General features: G+C 41.7%; 2 protein-coding genes across 4 annotated transcripts in view; one reads left to right on the top strand and one right to left on the bottom strand.

Annotated features, from left to right (window-relative positions):
- ush2a (usherin) overlaps positions 1–1642 on the top strand; it is a 61098-nt gene extending 59456 nt beyond the window's left edge. For all 3 annotated transcript variants that reach the window (XM_087137632.1, XM_087137628.1, XM_087137622.1), the window contains one exon: positions 541–1642. In XM_087137632.1, the coding sequence (XP_086993758.1) occupies positions 541–627 (87 nt within the window). In that variant the 3' untranslated portion in view covers positions 628–1642. The remainder of the gene's footprint in view (positions 1–540) is intronic.
- A 175-nt stretch (positions 1643–1817) lies between these two features.
- On the bottom strand, positions 1818–21853 carry LOC147800308 (BTB/POZ domain-containing protein KCTD3-like). Its single transcript, XM_087137634.1, has 16 exons — positions 21686–21853; positions 19261–19314; positions 18132–18177; positions 16716–16848; positions 15716–15796; positions 15186–15356; positions 14036–14317; positions 13291–13406; positions 12756–12843; positions 11525–11641; positions 10141–10311; positions 9739–9894; positions 9387–9483; positions 7331–7463; positions 6668–6725; positions 1818–5854 (listed from the first exon to the last, which is right to left on the bottom strand). Exons 1-16 carry the CDS (start codon positions 21751–21753, stop codon positions 5571–5573), a joined length of 2055 nt encoding a protein of 684 aa, XP_086993760.1. The 5' UTR covers positions 21754–21853; the 3' UTR covers positions 1818–5570.
- Positions 21854–22361: the final 508 nt, after the last annotated feature.

Raw genomic sequence — 22361 nt, 5'->3', positions numbered from 1 at the left:
TCTTACCATAGGAAGAGTGTGTATTATTTTCTTCATCCCTGTTTTGGTGGTCTGTAAGTTTCAAAGGCTCATCGTGTCTCGTCATGTTCTGTATTTTCGTGTCCATCTCTGCCTGTTGTTTCTTGGTGTTTCAAGGTTTGCCTATCCTTGTGTAGATGGATTTAAATCTTTTGCCTGGGTTACACATTTCCACAGACCACAATGTGCAGTTTATGGGAGTGTGTAGCCCTTATGGTAAAAGTTTGTGACTCCGTATCACCGAGTCAGGGGTTTGAATCCATCTGCTGGCCAACTGATGTGTCCCTAAGCAAGCCATTTTATACCTACATGAACTAGCCTTCATCCAGCAAGGAGCGTAAACGGTGCACCCTGTGCTCAGGGCTGGCTTTGGAACCGCATACTGAATACTTACTGAAATTCAGGAACGGTGGATTAAAAGTTCAATGGTTTCTTGAAGGATGAATCTCCAGGAATCCGGTCGGAACACTTTGCATCACAGGTGTAAAAACTGCATCCTCTCCCTGTCTCTTGACCATTCAGGGTTTCGAGGAGGACACAATGACACACATCAGCCAGCCATACAGCTACACCAAGGAACAGACCATGTTTACCGACACGCATCTATGAGCGAGGTTGGACATCTCCAGGTTTGAGGACTCTGAGAACTAGATGAAACTGGCAGTGATAGATGCGGCAAAATTTCATTGTCATGAAGTGAATGATTCCTGTCACTGCTGTGAGGACATTACGTAAAATCTTATGCATTGCCTTCAGCAGATTTATGCTCTTTTTATTAAATGAAAGTCAGGTTTCTGAACGCCTTCACAGTGACTATTTTTTATGGTCTTAATTCTGTTTTGTAAATGTTTTTGTACATTTCTGTGCTGGCATTATCTCTATTTTTAATGCATTTTTAAGATGAATTATCACTCGAGGAATGGGATACAAACTCTCAGCAATAGTAACAATAATAGGGCATTTGTACGGTGCCTTATTTAAAACGTCTCAAAGTGCCTCACTAAAAAGCTATAAAACTTAAGTAATAAGGATTCCTAGAACCAACTACTGTATCAAAATACGTATAATGTAACACGGACCAACACATCAAGAGCAGTAGAAGAACATAAGCATTGGTCAAAAGTAAATAAAACTAGAAAGTAAGTACAAAAGGGAGGCTAGAGTCAGTTCAGGCTCAGGAACTACTAGCAGCAACTGCAAGTCAAAATGGAAGACTTACACACCAAGTGACAAAATACGACTGGATTTATAAAACAGACCATGGACTGTGGGAGGCACTCGAAAATACATGACATAAAGTGGCTAACTTAATTGGACAAAAAGTGTCTTAAAGACAGATTTACATCTGTCCGGTGATTCTGCTAGACAGAGCTCAGTTGGCAGGTAATTCCATTCACGTGAAAGAACCGAATTCTTGTTGGTTATGTGGTGTTGGCATTTCAGATTTTTATATAAGAAGTTTAATGCATAACTTTTAATACGGCAGTCTCCTGTACTTAAATTGTTTAGTTTTAAAACATACTACAAATCATGGGGTCTTTCAAAACACTTTATAGCGCGATTTGTTTCAGGATCTTTGTTGCTGCTTGTAACATGCTTGTAAAATACAGCTGTTTTGTACTAATCATGCTTGATGATGCCTTCATTTGTAAGTGGATGCTTATATGTCTGAGTGTGTACTTATTTTACGTTTAAGCAGGAGGTGGAAAGAATTCATAAAAATCTTGCACTATTCAGACGTTTTGCTTTTTCATCATGTATTTAGAAAAGAGAAGAAATCCACATATACCTAAGTATCATACCTTTATGATAACACAGTTTATTTCCCACCAAATTATGAATTCACGGTTTAGGATGTTTCCAATTCAACAGAAATCCCAAACGAAATGAAACTTCTGACCTACCTAGGGTCTACGAAGTCCACCTGTAGATTTGCTTTGGGAGAATGTGTATGGACCAAATGTACGTATACATCATGCCCCATTTTTGAGTTTAGTAGTTTATGAATTTTGTCAAATATCACCCTGTTTTAACACTCCTTGAGAGCATTGGAATATGTCTTGCCAGGTTTAATACAAGTAACGCACAAATTGCAATTGAGCATGTATTTTACCAGCAATATGTGACCTTTGCTAGAGCCCAGGTATTCAACAGAATATTTATTAAAAATCTTTTTTCTTTTTCAAAATTCCTTCCTTGAGAGAATCACATTAAATAAACATCTACCAGTTAAGTGGTCGTTTGTCAACAAAATATTGGCTTACTTTATTACCATGAATTAGCAGTTTGTTTAAAAGGAAATTAAACTGGGTCCAGCCTGCATTTATTAGACTTGCAATTGAAACTCAGAATTATAATTGAAATTGTGATTTCTCGGTTTTTTGTGTGCTCTGGCGCAACCTGTGTGATTGTATGTACTTGAATGAAAAGAGAATAAAACAAAGAATCCTTTCAAACCAAAACCATCAGATAATTTGTCAGTGAATTTGTCGTAAACTATTTCACTGTTGGCTATTTCATGAAAAAACAATGCACTTTTTGAACAAAACATATAAAATGGAACTTTTATGACAATGGTAAATCATCAAAAATGGGGATTTCCCTAATGGAATACAAATTTATGCTGTTATCTGCTGTTTACCTACTTAAAGCTTGGTGTTGTCTTTAGGTTCCTAAATCCCCAAGTAATATTAAAGCTCCACTTTAGAAATTAAGTCCCAATGAGTTTGAAATCTTGATTCATTTGCTACACAATAAAGATAGGTATGCCAGAAATGTAAAGAAATGCAAAGGTGTGTTTTTAGAGTTCTTTGTTTTGATCAAAAGTTTTCACAGAACATGTTTTTCATATGTGCCAATTTCTGCCCTAAATCGCATACCTGAAAACGCTGCATGCACTGTCTTCTTTCTTGGACTTAATTGAAACTACATCAGCTTAAGTTTGGCATAAATAGAGAAATTGGAAAAGAACCTAGATGCAGCCAATGGCCTTCTACAAGACTCCTTCCTTTTTAGCCAACAGACTGGTATCAATCTCGGCTCGTTCTTTTTACCTAATCTTGTGAGAGAACAACATTTGAATATTTTGTGCACAGTGCTTAACCAACTTTATCCAAATAGCTTTCAAAAAGAAACGGGTCATTCCATAAAAACAAATATAAGAGCTATAAGCTGGTTGTAGTGCGGTTAAACAGCTAGAACGAAATTGCTGCATAGAATTATCACATTTTTGTCCCATACGTAACATTGGGTTTTCTTTCAATCACTTGATCATCACAAAGACAAGTCAAATAGAAATGCTGTGGGTACTCTCTACCCAGATGTCAACAGGAGAATGAAAAAAAACCAAAATCTGTTTAAGTTTTCGATGGAACAAACGTCCATTCTGGGGCAAAGGGTGCATGAAAATCATGGCCTCCCTCATTTCTATAATTGGTTTAACCCTCCTATGGTTTAACAGCACAGATACGCATGAATGCCAACAGTCACTCTTATGCGTGTGTTTACTACATGGAACACAAATATGCACAGGTTCAATGTGCATATGGTTGGTTGCCAGCACAAAAGGACCCAGGGTCTTTGTGCAGTCCTCTTCACTGCATTTGGTTTACTGCACAATGATGCACATGAAACAGTGAAGCACAGTTGTTGGACAGCACAAAAGTGCAATCTTATATTCCTGTGAGGGACTGTTGGTGCAGTGCACCACACAACACAGCTGTGCTTCTTTGAGGTGTTTACCAAGTGACCCAAAGAGTGACTTCTGCATAGGAGGGTTAATCAGTTAAAAACTTTCCAAATTGAGACTTCTGCACTCTGCACCTTTTTTGCTAACAACTCTTCAAGTCTGATATTGTCAATGTCCTACGGACAATGTGCCATTTTCAGAAATGAATGCATTGCAAATATGCATCCAATCACACACTACTTTTCAACTTCTGCCCGCCTAAAGTACACGCTATACAAAAAAATAACTCTGAATACAAACTAAATATGCATGTGCATACATAATTTACACAAACATCCGTGTAGAAAAATGCCGATGCTTCTCATTCTGTGAAATATTGCACAACTCCAAGTCAAGCAAAATATATCATTTTGGGTAATTGGCAAAATATTACACAGAAACTATTTATGATTAATCTCTCATTCACAAAGTGTAATTAATTTATTTACGTTTTTACAAAGTTTACATCAGCCCTTTACAACTCCTTAAAGAGATTTTGTTTTGTACTTTTGCAGAGAGCGGGGACCACAGACAATCGTCCCAAAGACAGTCCTCTGTTGGTACTGCATTTGCATTCTTGTAAAGTGCATAATTATTAACCTTTCACCGGTACCCCATAATGTGCTTACTAACCTGTATCCTCAAGAAAAGACTTTTCTCCAGCTCTTTTCCAATCATGCCGGAGCAGAATTCACACCTCAGAGAAAATATTTGCTTAGCTTAGTGACAAATGGGAATTTCTATGTGCTTACACAAGAACACCAAGCAACACTATGAACTAGTGTTCACTGTAAGCAAAATCTTCTGCTATAAGGAAGCAGCTAAACTGTTAAACTGTTAGGCAGCTCCGTGAACTTGGGCCCTGAACAGTATTCTGAACTCCTATGGGGGAGTTTTTCATCATTAGGCAAATTAGAACCAAGCCATGGGGCCATTTCTCTGTCCCCACGATGTTTTGGGTTCCCACAATGGAGGTGTAATAAATGACAGGTGTTTGTCCCCACAACTACGGAACAAGTATGGCCAACTAGTCATGTGTACATGTAACATTGAGCCAGTATCCTGGTTTTATTGTGTGCAGTTACTTTCTACTTAAGGACACCTGTCAGATAAGAAATACTTGTTCCGTAGTTGTGGGGACAAACACTTGTCATTACGCTTCTTTTGTGGGGACCAAAACCATCGTGGGGCCAGAGAAATGGCCCCACAACTTGGTCCTAATCTGCATAACAAAGCAAATTGTCCCCTTAACCTGGTGAAGGCCTACCCTTAGCTGATGTCTGTATTAGGTTTTCCAAATCTCTGTTCCTTCTTGATTAGGCTTCAGACATGTTTGGCCGCTGAGTTGAACGCTTAAACTCGGTGTTCAGCTACATTAATAACCCAAACTGGGAGAATCTCCATCATTCCTTCCCACAGCAAATATTTGAAACTGATCCTGGAGAAAGATAAGGCCGAAGATGGAAACAAACCGCCTGATTTGGAAAAAGGTCTTTCTCTTCAAAGTCCATGCATAAGTACAGTGTAAATGATAAAAAATGCAAAAATATCTGTAATTGAAGGACTTTTCATCGACCCTACTGTCTCTCCACCAAGCTAAGAAATATTCCTCTCGTGTGATGATGCTAAGGTTTTGTACACATTCTGTTGAAACTATTCAATGTGCAAACCAGTGTATCCATCCTTCAGCTGCATAGTAGGCTGCACAGGACCAGCTGCACTTCCAGCCTGGAGTCCATAAAAATTGACACCCTGAAACCTTGTCATGTCGATCAATAAATTTCATATCTTCCTTTACAACAGCTCGTAAGCAGATCATCTCGTCTCAGCAGTGGGTGATCTTCAGGTTGTAGAAGCTCCCATCTGTGTTCTCCCCTGCCTGCTGCCCGCCCCCCTCCGCCCCAAATGGAAGCTCCTCCGTGCTCTGATTGGCCAGCGTGCTGGATGAGCCGCCGGACCGCAGCTGGTTGATGCGCAGGTGGGGCAGCATCTGGGCCGAGGTGGCCGGGCTCATGGATGGGGTGGTGGAGCGGGAGGCAGAGACGTAAGAGTGGCCCAGGAGGCGGATCAGCTCTTCCTCGGAGGGTCCCCCCGGCAAGTTAGGATCAACTAAAGCAAGTAAACAAATCACACATTATTTCAATACTTCCAATTACAGCTCACCTCAAAATGAGTTTAGAGTCATAAGACGATGTTTTACAAAACTGCTCTTCAAAGGTCAGACTTGGAGAGAAAGCTGTACTTTTTGGAATGCTCAACTAAATCCACATATCATTTCCTGTAGTTTCTTTCAAATCAGGTATCTCTAAAGACATATTTGGAGGCAATCTGCCTGCAACTATGTTTGATAGATGCCTGATTTTGCACTCTTTCTTGTTGTGATGTTTTGGAGCTCATCTTCTCCTTTCTGGAGTTGTGCCAATTTCTAAAGCTTTAAAACATATAATCACGTTTCTTATCATAACAAAGTTCTTGGTCTAAACAGTGCAAAGATACATAGTTTTTGGCAACTCTGAAACACTCTCATTTTGCAGTGTCACGTGAGGTCATTATACCGTCAAAATACATGCAGAGGCAAACAGTTTGTTTCTTAAATTAGCTTCACAAATTCAGTTTAAAATGTTCGTGAATGCCATAGGGTCAATTTGCTTGGCCTTTTTCTGCATGCAATTTATAACTAAATGCCAACTGACAATTTGGACTGTGACCTGAAGTATTTACATGATTGTGAGACCAGAACAATGACACGTTGAAACGATCAATGAGGATTGTGAGACCAGCACAATGAAATGATCTTAGCTGGCAACCAGACTATATCAACTATACCAACTAAGAGACAATCTCTAAGTGTGGTGCTCTGCTGTATATCTTTGACTCGGACCTGTTTTTATATCTCACAGTGACACCCAGAATCATACTCACCATTCTCCCCTTTGTTAGCCTTGACCAGATTGTCCAGGGCAGTGCTCAGATCCCACATCTGCAAGGTGAGAACAAAGAGCAGATAACAATTTCTTTAGACAGACAAAAAAAGGCATAGAACTAGACAAACAGAAAGTTGACAGTTATCAAGAGTGCTTGGAGTGGTAAAATTGGACTGGAAGCCACTCAATTATACACATTTCATTTCGATCGTTTGATTGAATTTAGTTCCATTTCATTTAGTGGTCCTTAGAAAGGAAACTTATGCCATTACATGCAACACATTGGTTGATTTATATATCCGCACATCTAACTTTACAAAAATGCATCAATCAGCCAGTTTGGTATTCCAACCAAACATGCTGAATATGTGCACCCTAGGTCATACAGAAACAGCAATACACACAGCGTAGCTGTGCATTAGCTGAAATGCACACTTTATTCTTGAGTGACCTTGCCTTTTGAAATACACAACTGGCCCGAAGTCAAGCAAAATTTCTGAAACCTGCATTTTTTTTCTGAAACGAGACTATTTACCTAGTCTAAGATATTGGAGGGCCTGGCTCCTCTGAGTGGGGAAGTAACAGTCATTTTTATACAAAAGTCCTCCGCAATATTTTCAATGGAGGAATCTAATTGTTACAACTTGTCTTTTGGACCGACCTGTATGGATCCATTGGAGTGGCCAGTGAACAGGTATCGGCGTGGAGGGGAGCCCATACGACTAGAGCCTTCGCATTCATGGACACAGAAGGCTGTAATGGTGCTACCATCCACAGAACGAATTAGGCAGACCCTGCATTGAGACAGCATAATCCAAACACAGGGAGTTATGGGGTATGTTATCTGAGCTAGGATGGACTTGTATATGTATATATGATCCACTCTTTATGTCACAAAGAGTACTTCATCCGACAGAGGTGATTTCTTTCTTTGACAACAAAAGTACAGTGAACAGTACGATGTAGGTACATATGGCAGACACAGAGGGAAAATTACGAGCATTAATAACTACTATCTCAGTTCTGGCCTAAAAATGCCTATCCAAATCTAACCGGACTACACAGATGGCATGGGCTCTAGTTGGCACAGCTATGGCAGGACAGATTGTCAGGGTTGGCGTAAAAGTCACCTTTTGTCACCACACGTCATCCAGTCACAGGCACAAGTTGTGTTTGGACAAGTTGTGTTTGGACAAGTTGTTTTTGGACAAGTTGTGTTTGGACAAGTTGTGTTTGGACAAGTGGTGTTTGGACAAGTTGTTTTTGGACAAGTTGTGTTTGGACAAGTTGTGTTTGGACAAGTGGTGTTTGGACAAGTTGTTTTTGGACAAGTTGTTTTTGGACAAATTGTGTTTGGACAAGTTGTGTTTGGACAAGTTGTTTTTGGACAAATTGTGTTTGGACAAGTTGTGTTTGGACAAGTTGTTTTTGGACAAATTGTGTTTGGACAAGTTGTGTTTGGACAAGTTTTGTTTGGACAAGTTGTTTTTGGACAAGTGGTGTTTGGACAAGTGGTGTTTGGATAAGTTGTGTTTGGACAAGTTGTGTTTGGACAAGTTGTGTTTGGACAAGTTGTTTTTGGACAAGTTTTGTTTGGACAAGTTGTGTTTGGACAAGTTGTTTTTGGACAAGTTTTGTTTGGACAAGTTGTTTTTGGACAAGTGGTGTTTGGACAAGTGGTGTTTGGATAAGTTGTGTTTGGACAAGTTGTGTTTGGACAAGTTGTGTTTGGACAAGTTGTTTTTGGACAAATTGCATTTGGACAAGTTGGGTTTGGACAAGTTGTGTTTGGACAAGTTGTTTTTGACAGAGAGACATTTCTTTGTCAATGTTTGTCCCCTATTTCTTAACCCCTTCGCGCCGGGAATTTCTTCCCGAAAGCTGACTCCAAGAATTCCAGCCGGGGTCTGGCTTCTTTCACCGTGTTCACTCGAGCGTGGGCCGAGAATAATAGTTGAAAAGCGGGCTGAGGATCTCAATTTTTACGGCGTGTCTAGCCGCATCCCGGCGCAAAGGGGTTAAAAAGGTCTGCAGCAAGACTAATGACCGTAGAATCCCAACTCTGATTGCAGACATTGGTTCGCATGTGTGGAAGTACTCAGGGTGCACAAACCTATCACTTCTTGCCACAAAAGAAAAGCATGTGAGCACGACCAGACGCTGAAGACGTGAATGATACATATGAGATCTGTAGCTATTCACAGAATCCATCACGTGTGACCATATCCCACAAAGTAAGTCTTAAAAGCCCAAGTTTTTTAGTAATTTTGTTTTAGTTTCCATAAGAAAGAGCACACCGAGTTTTAGTTTCCATAAGAAAGAGCACACCGAGTTTTAGTTTCCATAAGAAAGAGCACACCGAGTTTTAGTTTCCATAAGAAAGAGCACACCAAGTTTTAGTTTCCATAAGAAAGAGCACACCGAGTTTTAGTTTCCATAAGAAAGAGCACACCGAGTTTTAGTTTCCATAAGAAAGAGCACACCGAGTTTTAGTTTCCATAAGAAAGAGCACACCGAGTTTTAGTTTCCATAAGAAAGAGCACACTGAGTTCTTTAATATTTTGTTGTGTTGCTCACTTTATGTGGGTGAAAAATGTGGAGGGTTCCTATTGGCTGATATTGTCTAAATTCTTTTAAAGGCCTTTCACTGAAATATGGATCTAGCCACTCATTTTGTTAAGTTGGGTCACATGTTGCGTAGTTTTTCTTCCCCTCACCTCTGTCCCGTCGATGCAAGGCGGACGTAGAGCTGGTCCGTCTCTGGAACCACCTTCTGGACGAAGACTTGCTGGTCATCCCGGTCACCATAGGGCCCTGTAATAAACAAGACAAAGCATGTCACCAGAGATCCACCTGTCAGTTGTGCTTCACTGCAGTGAGGGGCAGGGTACATCCGTCTCACCGTTACCCAAAGAAGAATCCAAGCACATAAATCTTAGAATCACTGCTTCAGAGGTAACTCCTGTAACCAAAGACGAACTTTCTGCAAACTCTGGTCACCAGTACAACTTTTGTAAAGTCCATGGGAGGTGAAGGAGGGGATTGGAGCGGGAGGAGGTAGAATCTCACCGAAATTGTTTCCTGCCGCGTAGGTCGGGTGGAGGTCAGCTTCCTCCAAGGAGAGAATCTTGAAGGAGTTGAGGGGTGTGGAGCCGGGCTGAGTGGAGATCATGCCACGGAATCTGGTAACGTTCCAGGTCCGGACGTGGTTATACTCCTGGCAGACTGCAAGACAAAAACCATCAATTGTCGCAGGAGGAGATAAACTCCAAAAGATGATGTCTCTGCTGACTGGGAAAGATCTTTTCAAAACCAAGGTGACTGACAAAGAAGTCGTCCAGTTTTCCAGTCCATACTGATTCTATGTGTTCCCCCAGAATATCTAGCTGGGATTCTCCTCTCCCCTAGGGAGAACAGTTCATTGGTAACTTACGGGGCCACCCTATTAAAATGACAAATTAATGAAAGTACCTGAAATCAAATGCTTCTCGGACAGCATGACCTTAGAGATGGGGTTGCAGTGTACGGTGAACGTCTGGAAGAGTTGGGGCCCCTGACCAACTGTCTCTGGGTGCTGGACGATGACACGGACCTTACCAGAGATGGTACCATAGGCGATCTCAATCCAGTTACCAGTCAGGCCTGAGGAAAAATAACAACGCATCCATAAAACAGGTTTTGATAAAAGCCCATTCGTGAAAAAAAAATACTTCCTTGGAGATTTTCAGGAAAATCAAATTGATGCCTGAAAGACGACAGAAGCAGGAAGATAGAGATACTGCTAATAAAAGTCTCCTCAACACAAGCTGCCTGAAATTCATCTGAATTCTCTCTAGGTTTTCATGGGACTTAAACCCAACTACCTGAGCATTTCAACCCAACTGTCTGAGCATTTCAGCCCAACTATCTGAGCATTTCAGTCCAACTATCTGAGCTTTTCATCCCAATTATCTGAGCATTTCAGCCCAATTATCTGAGCATTTCAGTCCAACTATCTGAGCATTTCAGTCCAACTATCTGTGCATTTCAGCCCAACTATCTGTGCATTTCAGCCCAACTATCTGAGCTTTTCAGTCCAACTATCTGAGCATTTCAGTCCAACTATCTGAGCATTTCAGTCCAACTATCTGAGCGTTTCAGCCCAACTATCTGAGCATTTCAGTCCAACTTTCTGAGCATTTCAGCCCAACTATCTCAGCATTTCAGCCCAATTATCTGAGCATTTCCGCAGAGAACTTTTCTCCGTTTTTCAAACTCTAATGCTGAGTAGATGCCAAGGTCGTAGTCTTTGTAATCTGGGGGCATCATGCTTCATGTGTAGTAACAATAGCTGGGACATGTGGATACCCGTGGATAAAGGACATGCACAGACATGAGATGAAAGAGTATGGACATGACTGGATAGGAGTGCAAAGCATGGACCAGTGGGCGAGTACAGGACAAGAACAAGATAATGCACCAATATGACCAAATATAAGGGGATCTGTGGATGTAAGTGGATAAAGGAGGTTATGTGGATGTAGGCAGATTTGAAGATGTGAAGATAAGTACAAGAAGATGTGGATATTAGAGGACCTGTGAATATGAGTGGATTACGTGGACGTGCGCATGTGGCTTAACATGTGATAACACCAGGATATTAGCAGATGCAAAATAGGTGGATATGAGTGGATAAAAGACATGTGGATATGAGTGGATAATGGACATGTGGATGTGGGTGGATATGAGAACATGTGGATATTCACAGATCAAAAAACTATGTGGAAATCAGTGGAGTGGAGAGAAGATACATGGAAAAAGACATCTATGTAATTGTCTGTGTGGATTTTCAATGAATTTTTACGTGAGGACTCACTCGTCTTTGGGGTAAGATAAACGCTGAGTGCTGTTACGGCATCGTTGCTTGGGTCACGGTAGAGTTCAGTGACCAGGAGGTCATTGTCCTTCATTCTTAAAGGAAACTTCTGCATGTCTGCCAAGAAGAGATAAAAAAATCATCCTGTGGCGTACGACAACAGGCTCTTCTAGCAGTCACTTTTTTCTCTCAGTAGATACAGGTGTATATTCCTCAATTGGAACCAACCGTAACTTGGGCTATATAATTGAATGAGTAGTTTAGCTAAGAACTGAATTGAGTGGGATCTAGGCCTACAGAAGGACCTCTTGAACAAAACCAGGGAGAGGAAGGAAAATCAACTTAACGTCCACAAGAAAAGTTGTAACACGGCGACTTTTGAGGACTTTTCATCGCTAAGGAGGCATGAGTTCTCACTAAAATGGTATTTGTGAATGTTGATGATGCTGGGACGGGATAATTTTCATTTTTTTCTGTTTTCAAATTCTTTAAAAATTCATATCTTCAATTACTGGACACTTCCACCCACACGAAGGACTGTCTGGTTTCTACTCTAATCTGACAGACAACATCTATTCACACTGAGTATTTCAGCCAGGCCTGCCGCCTTGTAAAAAGAGCCCAGATTATGCGGTGTTATATCATTTTCGTTTGTTCATGAGACTGGCTCAGTGCACTGCTGACCTCTTTTCAGTAGAAGCCAGATTAGCATGCAACGGTGCTGTGTGGCTCATCGCTGTGGTGGTGGAGTACTTTTTCCCCCATTGGTAATCCGCTCGCTCTAAATGCTCCAAACTGTGGTATACTGTTTCAAAACAAGGCTGGATTATCTCCACTATTGAGAGTGAAAAAATGTCGTTAATGCCCAGCAGCCTGGTCTTTTGTCACGAGTATGGTCTTTTGTTACAAGGCCCAGTTCCCTTTGTCCGAGTTAGGAGACCCCGGCTACGCACATAAAGAATATGTGCCCGAAACCGGAGTCCCCGGCGGCAAGTGGTTAAGTAGATTTTGCACTGCAGAAAGTGACAAATCCTGCATAGTTAAACCTCTACATTTTGTAGAAGGGAGGGGGTAAAAATCCTAAAATATCACACCCTGCATTACATATATACTGTAAAATTTGGCAGGCTCTAAAAATTACATCTTATAAAGCACTCCCACATTTATTAACTAAACAAAGAGGTATTAGGCATTGGTACTGTGTTTCGGAGGTGGCAGACTTGGCACTGACCTATGTAGTAGATGGAACCGTTGGTGCAGCCCAGTAGAAGGAAGGAACCCGCTGTGTCGTGGCTGGCAATGGCACACATCTCCTGGGTCTGGAAGTCAACGGATTACAAATAATCAGAAAAAGGGAAAATAAAGATCGTTTTTATTTTCAACAGTCACTAGCATCCCCTTCCCCCCCAAAAAACCTGCAGCGTTATTATTCAGAAGGAAACACCATTCCGCACTGAGAGTTTGGTAACGGGTGGTACTCATATTGTGCTTTATACCCAGTAGTCCGAAAGCGCTGCGGAAGTACTACCACTGTTCACTGGATCAAAGGATCTGCAGGTATTACCATTTGTGCTCCTCGGTGGAGAGAAGCAACTGTAGTAAAGTGCCTTGCCCAAGGAACATGACCACCATGGTACCCATGGGTTCAAACCCACATACCACTGTAAACTCAATACCCAAATCCCAAGACCAGCTTTTCCCAGGATGCATCATAAACACTGCACTGCGAATGATTCTACTGTGGGTCTTCACGGGACTCCATATACCTGCCAATGTTGCGTGACGGCGTGCCAGACACCCACTTTGCCCGTGTGGCTAGTAGCGACCAGCTGACTGCCGATGAAGAACAGAGAGTCCACATGCACTGCTAGATCAAAGGTACCTAGGCAAAGACAAACACTGGGCTTACTCTTTGCTTACATGCTTTGCCCCATATTACGTATTTGGAAGAAACACGACCCCTTTCCACAGAAGATTCCGATCTCCCAACCTCGTAAGCGAAATGGTAATAAGAAAACTCTGTCCCTTCTAGGCCAAAGCTAGAGGGGGCTTCTTTAAAAAATCCTCCTCACAAAACGGGACAGATAGGGTGTATTTTCTTCCACCTCCCTCAGGATCTCAGCTGTCCCATGACAGCTATTTCTGAGGCACGACACACAAAGGCATCGGAATAAGAACAATGTGACCCAACCAGACCCAATGAGTCACAAGTCGCAAGAGACACTTTTGGGTCAAAGGCTTTTAAAAGAGCCCAGCACAATGTCAATCAGCAGAAACCCTCAACAACGTGACCCTCATTATACCCCCTTTTCACCAGAATGCCAGAGTAATACATCAAAAAAAAGAACATAGTTTCCTTTTTTTTTAACGTGCATTCAACCAAATTACTGACAAAAATAGCCTGAAGACCCAGTTGTGGGAATTAATCTCTGCACACCCCCCCCCCATTACTGGGGACAGTGCTTGACTGACGACTAAGCCACCCCCCTTCGCCTCCAAGAAAGTACTTACCCACTTGACTGCGACTGCTCTCGTCCTGGCAGCTCCACAGCCGGATCTGGCTGCCGTAGGATACGGCCACCATCTTCTCCTTGCCCTCCGACTGGCTGAGGGGCACCCGGGAGTTGAGGGCCACCCTCTCAATAGTCCGCTCCAGGTAGGGGGAGGTGAAGACCAGCTGCCAGCCTGTGGACTCCTTGATACGGTAGCAGCAGACAAAATGGGCATAGGCCAGCACGATCCAGTTGTGGTGGCCGGCAACGATCAGGACCCGGCGGGGGTCGGTGCAGGCTTCTGCAGAGATAAGGATGAGAAACCGATAAACCTAAATGCCTTCCATCTGTGCTGTTAGTTTTACCCTTTTTGGAACTGACAAAGTCCTCTTCTTGTCATGCACACTGTCCGACAGTCTCCTTCCAAAGTCCTGTCATAACAAGGACTACAGTCAAGCACTCAGTCAAACCAACAGCCTCGGAGTACATTAATTTACAAGCTGCATCTGACAAACATGATCATTTTAGCACACCAAGTTCTTGAAGATGAAAACTCAAACACTTGTCCCTCCAATAATAATTTGACAGGTAACTTAAGCAAATTAAAAAGCACGTGAGCTGAATGTATGAGACGACAACTTTGGGATGGTCAAGTAATACTCAGCTAAAGTATGGATTAACGTCACCAGAGAAATTCACTGACACCGGTGTTTGTACAAACTAATATACATGTGAAAACCGTAAGACAACTGAAACTCCTTAGCAGGGTTGAGATGGGGAGAGAAATCCTGTAAACACCCAGCTGAGAGGTTTTAACAATAACAACATATTACAACTTCTAATGGTTCTTAACAGGTAAACACACGACAAAAAGTGAGTTCTCTCCCAAGAGACTATGATTATGTGAATCTTGCAATCTCCTACAAAGTGCGAAGAAAGTACCAAAACCGTAACAGTTCAAAATCCCTGGAAATTTAGGAATTTCAAAACAATTCTGAAATCCAGAGATAAACCTGATAAATTGCTCGTCTGCCATGGGTGCTGGGAATCTTCCAGAAGCCTTTCAAAATCCTCCACCGTTCAAGAACCCAGAGGCTCGGCTCTAGCCCCAGACCCAAAACTTTCCAAGGAAGAGGTCAGTGTTCAAGATTTCCAAACTGTGCACCCACCGAGTGGCATGTCCAAGTCAGCCCTCGCTATCCGGGGCTCGATGGCAGAGGCCGGTCTCTGGCTGGATTCTCTGAGCGAGGCTCCCCGGGCGAGCGCCGGCCTGGGTCTGGTCTCGGCCTCCACCGACAGGCTGTGGCGGTGGTCACTACGCTCTATCCTGGGCGGGAATGCTGCAATCGCAACATCACATGTCGATTATCGCTACTTTCTCTATGACATCCTTTGCACAACTTGAATTCTAAAGCTCCGTTGATTGGACAAACCAAATATGAACAGCACAGGATTCAAGGCAGATAAAAGTGCATTCCTCAATTTAATAAACCATTTGATGTTTAAAACAGAAGCAAAAATAAATCAAAACTGTTCAGGATGAGCCAAACAGCATCTCTATCCCACCTCTTAAAAATCACACTCCTTCGTCTCAGGGATATTCAGAATTAGGTTCCATACATGCCCGAGTATAGTAAGCAAAATAAACACATCCCACATGCAAGTCAAGTGGCTCTAGGAGAACAAGCAGACCACTTACAGGGAGGAGGCAGCATGCCGTGGAAGAGAACGTTACCGCAGGAAGACCTCTCCAGATCCTCACACAGAGCCAGGTTCTTGACTGTCCCAAGCAAATAAACAGTGGAAATAATACAGTTTTTAAAGCGACAAATTCAATTACAATTGAATTACAATACAATTGAATAAAAAAACACTGTATATAGAGTCCTGGCAAAAAAAAAAACCAGGTGAATCGTTAATCTAACTTTGCCTAATCTGATAAGCCTGTCGAGAAGCATGTTACATTTAAACCTGGAAAAAAGTGTTTTTCAAATGGAACCTCGGAAGTGTTGAACACTCCCTCCATTTAAAAAACCATTCATAAATACCTCAGACAGATTCCTATTCAACAATGTGCAACTTTACTGTGCATTAAGAATTGATAATGCCCGCTGAGAAGTGATAATGCTTGCTGCGTAAATCATGCACTGGCACCAGGATACGAGACAGTTTAATCGATTCTGATTGGTCAAGAGTCTGAGTGCACGCGGCTCGCCACGCATGTACCACGACCACACAAGGAGATTCTACTGGACAACTTGCAAAAGGAATACTCCATAAAATAGACAGGGGTGTTCGGGAAAATGGAAGTAAAAATCTAGAACAAAATCGTTTGGAAATCCATCATATTTTGATTTTCTGACTGAAAAGGTATTTATGAATGGCAATAAATATGTGCTTGGTCAGTCTTAAATTAATGTTTAAGACCAGCTCAGGGGACTGTACGTTGATAATGTCCAAGCCACGTCGAGTCCATCTTCCTGAGCCAAGACTTGCCACGCACATGATTATTCCCTTATTACTAACACGAGGAGCTATTTTTAAAAACACTGACAATTAACAGTTGATTATTTGCAAGGAATATTGGTCAGTAATTCACAAAGCCTCAAAGTCTTGTCAAATGGAACCAACAACACAAGACACAAATACACAATCACTCATTGGTCCTTCGAGGCTACAAGTCTGGTACCTGCACTTACCCAAAGGTGAAATGCCGTAGAACTCTGCTTCATGCCGTAGTGCCTGTATGTCCACCCCCTTGAGATTTAGTTCCTTGGTACGCAGGTAATTGAGGATGGTTGCAAAGACTGTCGGGTCTCGATCTATGAAAATCTGAAAGAGATGGCAAACCAAGGAAGTCAGACCACCACATTTTAAGGCAGCAAACTCCTTAAATTGGTCTGTCTGAGGTTTTTTTATGGTGAACCCTTGGAAATAAATTTCAATGCTGATATTCAACTACATCATGTTCAGTAATGAGCCATTTGAATGAAACATCAAAAGAAAACAACTAGTCCATGATAAATGACAGCTTTAGTGCATTTCAAAATATGAATTCCAAACACCTTCGCATTTGGCCAGGCAACTGACTAACATGCCAATGTCGCAGTTCTTTGGTAGGTGTGGCAAGGAAAGAAGATAATGTATACAGGAAAATGCTTATTTTACAATGGCATGCAGTGCATGGGACTTAAAAGCTGGAAATTGGCCAACCTACTTTCTCAAACTTAAAACCAGGAAATTTGACACACATTCATGATTCAATTGGGAACACAAATTTTTACGTCCTGTTCTGTGATTAAGCATCCACCCAACGACTCATGCCTCAAACAATCAATGGGAGATATCCCTATACAACACTTGAATATGTCCCTGTTGTATGAATTATACGTTGTATTGAATGGTGCAGTAACTATTCAGATCTTAGACCAAGGTGGGGGACAACATGAATTCTTTTTTCCCAAAAATTATTGCTACATTTTCTTCTTCTTTTCTTTAAAATAATTCTCACCCCTGCAAAGAAAAAGGTGACGGTACTGTGTTTATAATTCTGGCACTTGCAATATAATTCCAAAAAACCCACTGGCAACATGTCTCCAAGGAGCGATTTGTCCCCTCTTCCCCTCGCCCCTTTGGGACACGCCACTGGCATGGACAGTTACACCAAAATAGAACACTTACGAGTACAGTGCTCTTTGGCAATTTTCTAACACCTTTCCTGTAAATGGATCAACGACAATACTTTTACATGTCCTTGCGACTGAAACTATCCATCTCAGTGACAGCTCTGGACTCTCCAAGTTCACACTGAGCTAATCCCTCCCCTTCAAAGTACACAATTTGGTTAGGATCGAGCGAGTGTGGTCGATACAAGTGGAATGTTGTCTATAAACCCGCATCTCCTCGGTCTCGTCCTCCTAACCCGAGTAATCTGACTCAACTCTTCACGTGCGGCAAAGTAAAACTACACATTGAGCACTGTGGTCATCCAAGAGTGCTTTCTGGGTGGGTAACAAATTAACCCAGCACAGTTTCTTCATTTACAGTTTGGGTTTACAGTTTAGACGGCCCTTTCTCCACGGATGGGAGAAGCAAAACTTCCTGGACATACTCACTGCTCCTTCTTCATCTTTGACTGAAGGAATGCGACCACTCGTCAAGCTGTGGAATGAGGAAGAAATGAACAATTCAATTATTGTTGTGTTTGTTCCAACACAAAGTAATGCAAAACATGCTGGGGATGTTTGCTTACATATATGGTTTCTTGACATACCGCAGTAATAGACTGAGTGAGACATGGCATTTTGGTAATTCCAGAAATTAGGTGTCCTTTTTTTTCATGTCCCTGTCACATCTGACATGTGATTTTGTAAATTCAGAACACATTTTCTAATTTCCAAGACGTGACTGAATTAACAGCAAAATATTACCTACCAAACAAATAGTAATACATAGTTTGAAATCAATTCCGGTGATATTTCCATGTCAAATACCAAAGGTCATATCTAACTGAGATACAGAGATACGAAAATGTCACACTTTTGGACCCCTTATTTCTGGAATAACCCATTTGCAAAACTTGCAAAATACCACAACTGAGAGTAACCATGCATTGTTATACAGCCTGCTGAGGACCTAAAGGGCACATACATAACTTGAACGGAGAGTGAAACAGCAGATATCTACTGATGGTTTTCAGAAAATAATTGATTATACACCAGTGGGGGTGAGTTTGTTTCTGCATTCAATTGGGGACCTTGAACAATAGAGGACAATAAGGTCCCCGATTGACAGAGGGTCCCCGATTGACAACTGTGTACAAAACATATTGGTGGTCTTCTAAAACAGTTAAAGTACAAACAAAAGAGGAACAATAGGGGGTCCCCAGTTGCAGGCAAATACACACTTGTGTGGGTGTTGCCAGGACTTTTTAATGGGGTAGGGGGGTGCAAAGCTCTCATCAGCATCAAACTGAAAACCAATACAGGTGGATGGGAGCTGATTCTAAGGCCTTTTCATGCACGTTAGTTATTTTAACCCCCCTTTCTTCTCTTTTCTTTTGTTTCCATCTTTTTCCATCTTTCCGGGGGGGGGGGAGGAGAGAAGTACCTCCCCTGATGCCCTCATCAGTTCATACAAGTGAAGACAACTGTGTCGTTAACATTCAAATTAACACAAAAGCAGTATTAAACACAAATCACTAGGCCTAAATGCTACTATCGTTTCTATAGGAAAGTTTTGTACCTGCAGAAAAAGGAGTCTGGGATGCATGTCAGCGTTTGCTTCGATGTTGAAAACCTGTCGAGGAAACAAACTAGTGTGTTAAGTTTTGGCTTGAGTTATGATGCACCCCTTGCAGATGACAAATAAGTGACATCAGTGTTGAAAATGGTAACTATTTAACCGTTGCAGATCTCCAGTACAAAACTATTTGTTTCACTCTCTGACACCAAACACAACCTTGATATGCTCATCACTGTAGCAACCACATTTTGTCAGCATCTTTCTTCATCTTGCTAATATCCGGTCACACATAATTTCTTTTCTTTTTAAAATTGGCACGACATTGATACTATACAATTGCTCGATTCCCCCTGCTGGAGGTGACTGAGCCATGGCCCTACGGTTATTGGTGGACTTTGAGAGCAAACAAACAAACAAGTTGCAAATTATCTTCCCCCACTGAACAAAAATCCCAGTTTCTTCTTATTACATTTTGAACTGAATTCCAAGTTAAATTGCAGGATATTTCACTTTTGCTTGAGATGAGTGGTTCTGGAAGATTTTTTTAGGAGGTCAAAAGTTTGAAACTGCAACGGGTCTGAATTCCATCTTATGATATGAACTCACAATGACTACGTAAGAAGGGATCCAGACAAAGATTTATCGTGCTAAAATGTCTAAATATCCAACACACTCACTGTGCATGTTCAGTTATCCTTGCCTGCAAAAAAAAAGGCAGACGCACATCACCGCCATTTCAACAACCCCCAGAACTTTGGGGTCCAACGTCCGCTCCGCTCCCATGAGGGAGTTCTGGGGGTACATTTCAACATCAACTTTCCATTCATACAAAGGGCCAACATGTCATCTTGTCCATTTCAAAATTGTTATTTTGCACAGATGGAGGGCGGGTGGTTCGCATGCAATTTATTGATGTCTGATCCTTGTCTTAACAACCTGTGTAATTGAGCCAGGATTCAAACTCATGAACAAATAGTTGTTTACATGTCAAAACCTGGCACTATCATGACTGGCAAAGATGATTACGATTATGCCTCCTTATGCCGTCAACAATTCCCTCCACTTCTCCCTCTACAGCACTGGTACAGAGACGTATCCTACATCATTTGACTGATTTTGACTGACAGGAAAACTTTGTCATGTTTGTGCAGATGGCATCTTTGCCAGTGGTGTGAAGTTGGTTACTTATTCCTTGTTTGACGTTCGACATTCAATATTGAACTAGGAACTGTTTGATATTCAACATTAACCCTAACCCCCTGGGGTGTATATAAAATCATATTGAAATCGGAGGATTTGGGACTGTTGAGGCTATTAAGTAACCGTTTGCCATTCAGGATGCACATCTCTAAAAGTGATGGAGTGCAAAAGGAAAAGAATAAATAACTGTGCCAACTACATTTCAGGGCTTGTTTGACCCAAAAATGCCCATAACCCAGGTTGCAAGGAGTCAACAATGATTGACAACAATGACATCAGATTCAATGTAATCTCCAGCTACGGCATGGGGTTTGGGTATTTTATTTCAATTTCAGAAAAGTGCGGTGTGATGCATTCACTTTCCCACTCTGGTGTGCAAGTGAAGAACTCAACTGACAAGACATGTTAATTTCGTCAAAGCCGTTTTGACCGTGGAATGGAAGCAATAGGGTCAAGCACTTGAAAAAAAAAGGTTTAGAGCCAGGGCATGGGATTGATATATATCATTTTGATTGGCGGAAATAGTTCGTTGAAAACAAGAAGTATATAAAATTAATATTGTATACACAATGCCCTAAAAAAATGGTCACCTACATGTATATTCAGGGCTTGTTAGATCCCAAAGAACTCCATGCCCTAGGTTCCCTCTATGGGAGAGAGTTGTTTGTGCAAAAATCATTGTGAAATGATTTTCATGGTACGTACAAATTGGGTTCATGTGAATGGATGTGCATGGTGGCAGAGTGTTTTTTTGTCCCTGGACGGTGGGCCCTTTTTCACTCCTTCATTTCCAGGGGTGTGCACAAATGGTTACTTATTCAACATTCGAATATCAGGCGGTTACTTGTTCAACAATGAATGTTGAACGTTGAACGAGGAACTAACTTCACATTGGTCATCTTTTATTTCATTGCCATGGCAAGCCATGGTCATGATGGTGTTCGCCGTAGGCTGGGGAGGGCCGGGCCGGGCAGGGGGATTTTAGTAGGGCTATGAGGCCTAAACAAAATGCTTGATAAACAAACCCCTAAACCTAAGATTAAGAAACATTATCGATTTATTTTTCACTTTGGATAGCAAGGCCTAGTATTACTAATAAAAATACTAGTTTTGTTCTGAATAATTTCTCGAATCATTCCTAATGTCCGAAAACTGGGCGCTCGGCCATGTTACATGACGTAAGCCTAGACTAACATTTCCTCGACTATTTTACCGTAGGGCCTACCTTGCTCCACCAACATTCAACTTTATGATCTCTCCCGAAGACCCCGTTGTTCCAAACAGGCCATACATACTTCAGAAGATGCCACTTTACAAGTTGTGTCTGTCTCAGCTTTTGCTCAACTAACGTTACGCACAGAACTTTGGCACTCAATATATATCACGCGGCCCCCTGACGTTTGAAAAGGGGCATTCCATTAGTCTCCAAACGGGTGTAAATGAGCACCCGACTAGTTAGCCTGCGTCTATTTTTATCCCGTGATAAATAAAAATGCGGCATACGCCCTTCACACTTTGGTCGACGCTGGCCATCGTCCCCCCAAACTTTTCCCCTTCCTTCTCGAAAACAAAGCTGTTTTTAATTCAGAATTGCAGGAAATTGCAGAAAATGTCAAATAACCTTTAAGTTTTGTGGACTCTTAGAAACACGCAAATAGCACTCGTACACAAAAATGGATGTGGGCCTACACACTGTCTCAAGTGATTGCTTCTTGAACATTTTCTTAAAGTGGAACTGGCTGATGAAATATTTGACATCCTAAATACATTATCGGGTGGTTGAGCAATGGATAACTTTACGGGATGAACAAAAGTACAGAATTGTGACATAATTTAGTCTGTAATCATTAAAAATAAAAAGGGTGGTTGGTAACTGTGGCCTATCTTTGGTGATTCTACAG

This window comes from Acanthaster planci, linkage group LG01 (assembly GCF_054643075.1).
Source record: "Acanthaster planci isolate LZ-2023a linkage group LG01, COTS_SCS, whole genome shotgun sequence".
In the NCBI taxonomy this organism is placed as follows: Eukaryota; Metazoa; Echinodermata; class Asteroidea; order Valvatida; family Acanthasteridae; genus Acanthaster; species Acanthaster planci.
This window is presented reverse-complemented; position numbering and strand designations above follow the sequence as displayed.

Excerpts from the sequence above, each read along its gene's own strand:
- LOC147800308 (XM_087137634.1), bottom strand. The coding sequence starts at position 21,753 with ATGTATGGCCTGTTTGGAACAACGGGGTCTTCGGGAGAGATCATAAAG. Across the intron at positions 18,178-19,260 it reads CCAGACTCCTTTTTCTGCAG|CTTGACGAGTGGTCGCATTC; the intron begins GTACAAAACTTT and ends CTCATTCCACAG. Across the intron at positions 15,797-16,715 it reads CTACGGCATTTCACCTTTGG|TCAAGAACCTGGCTCTGTGT; the intron begins GTAAGTGCAGGT and ends TGCTTGGGACAG.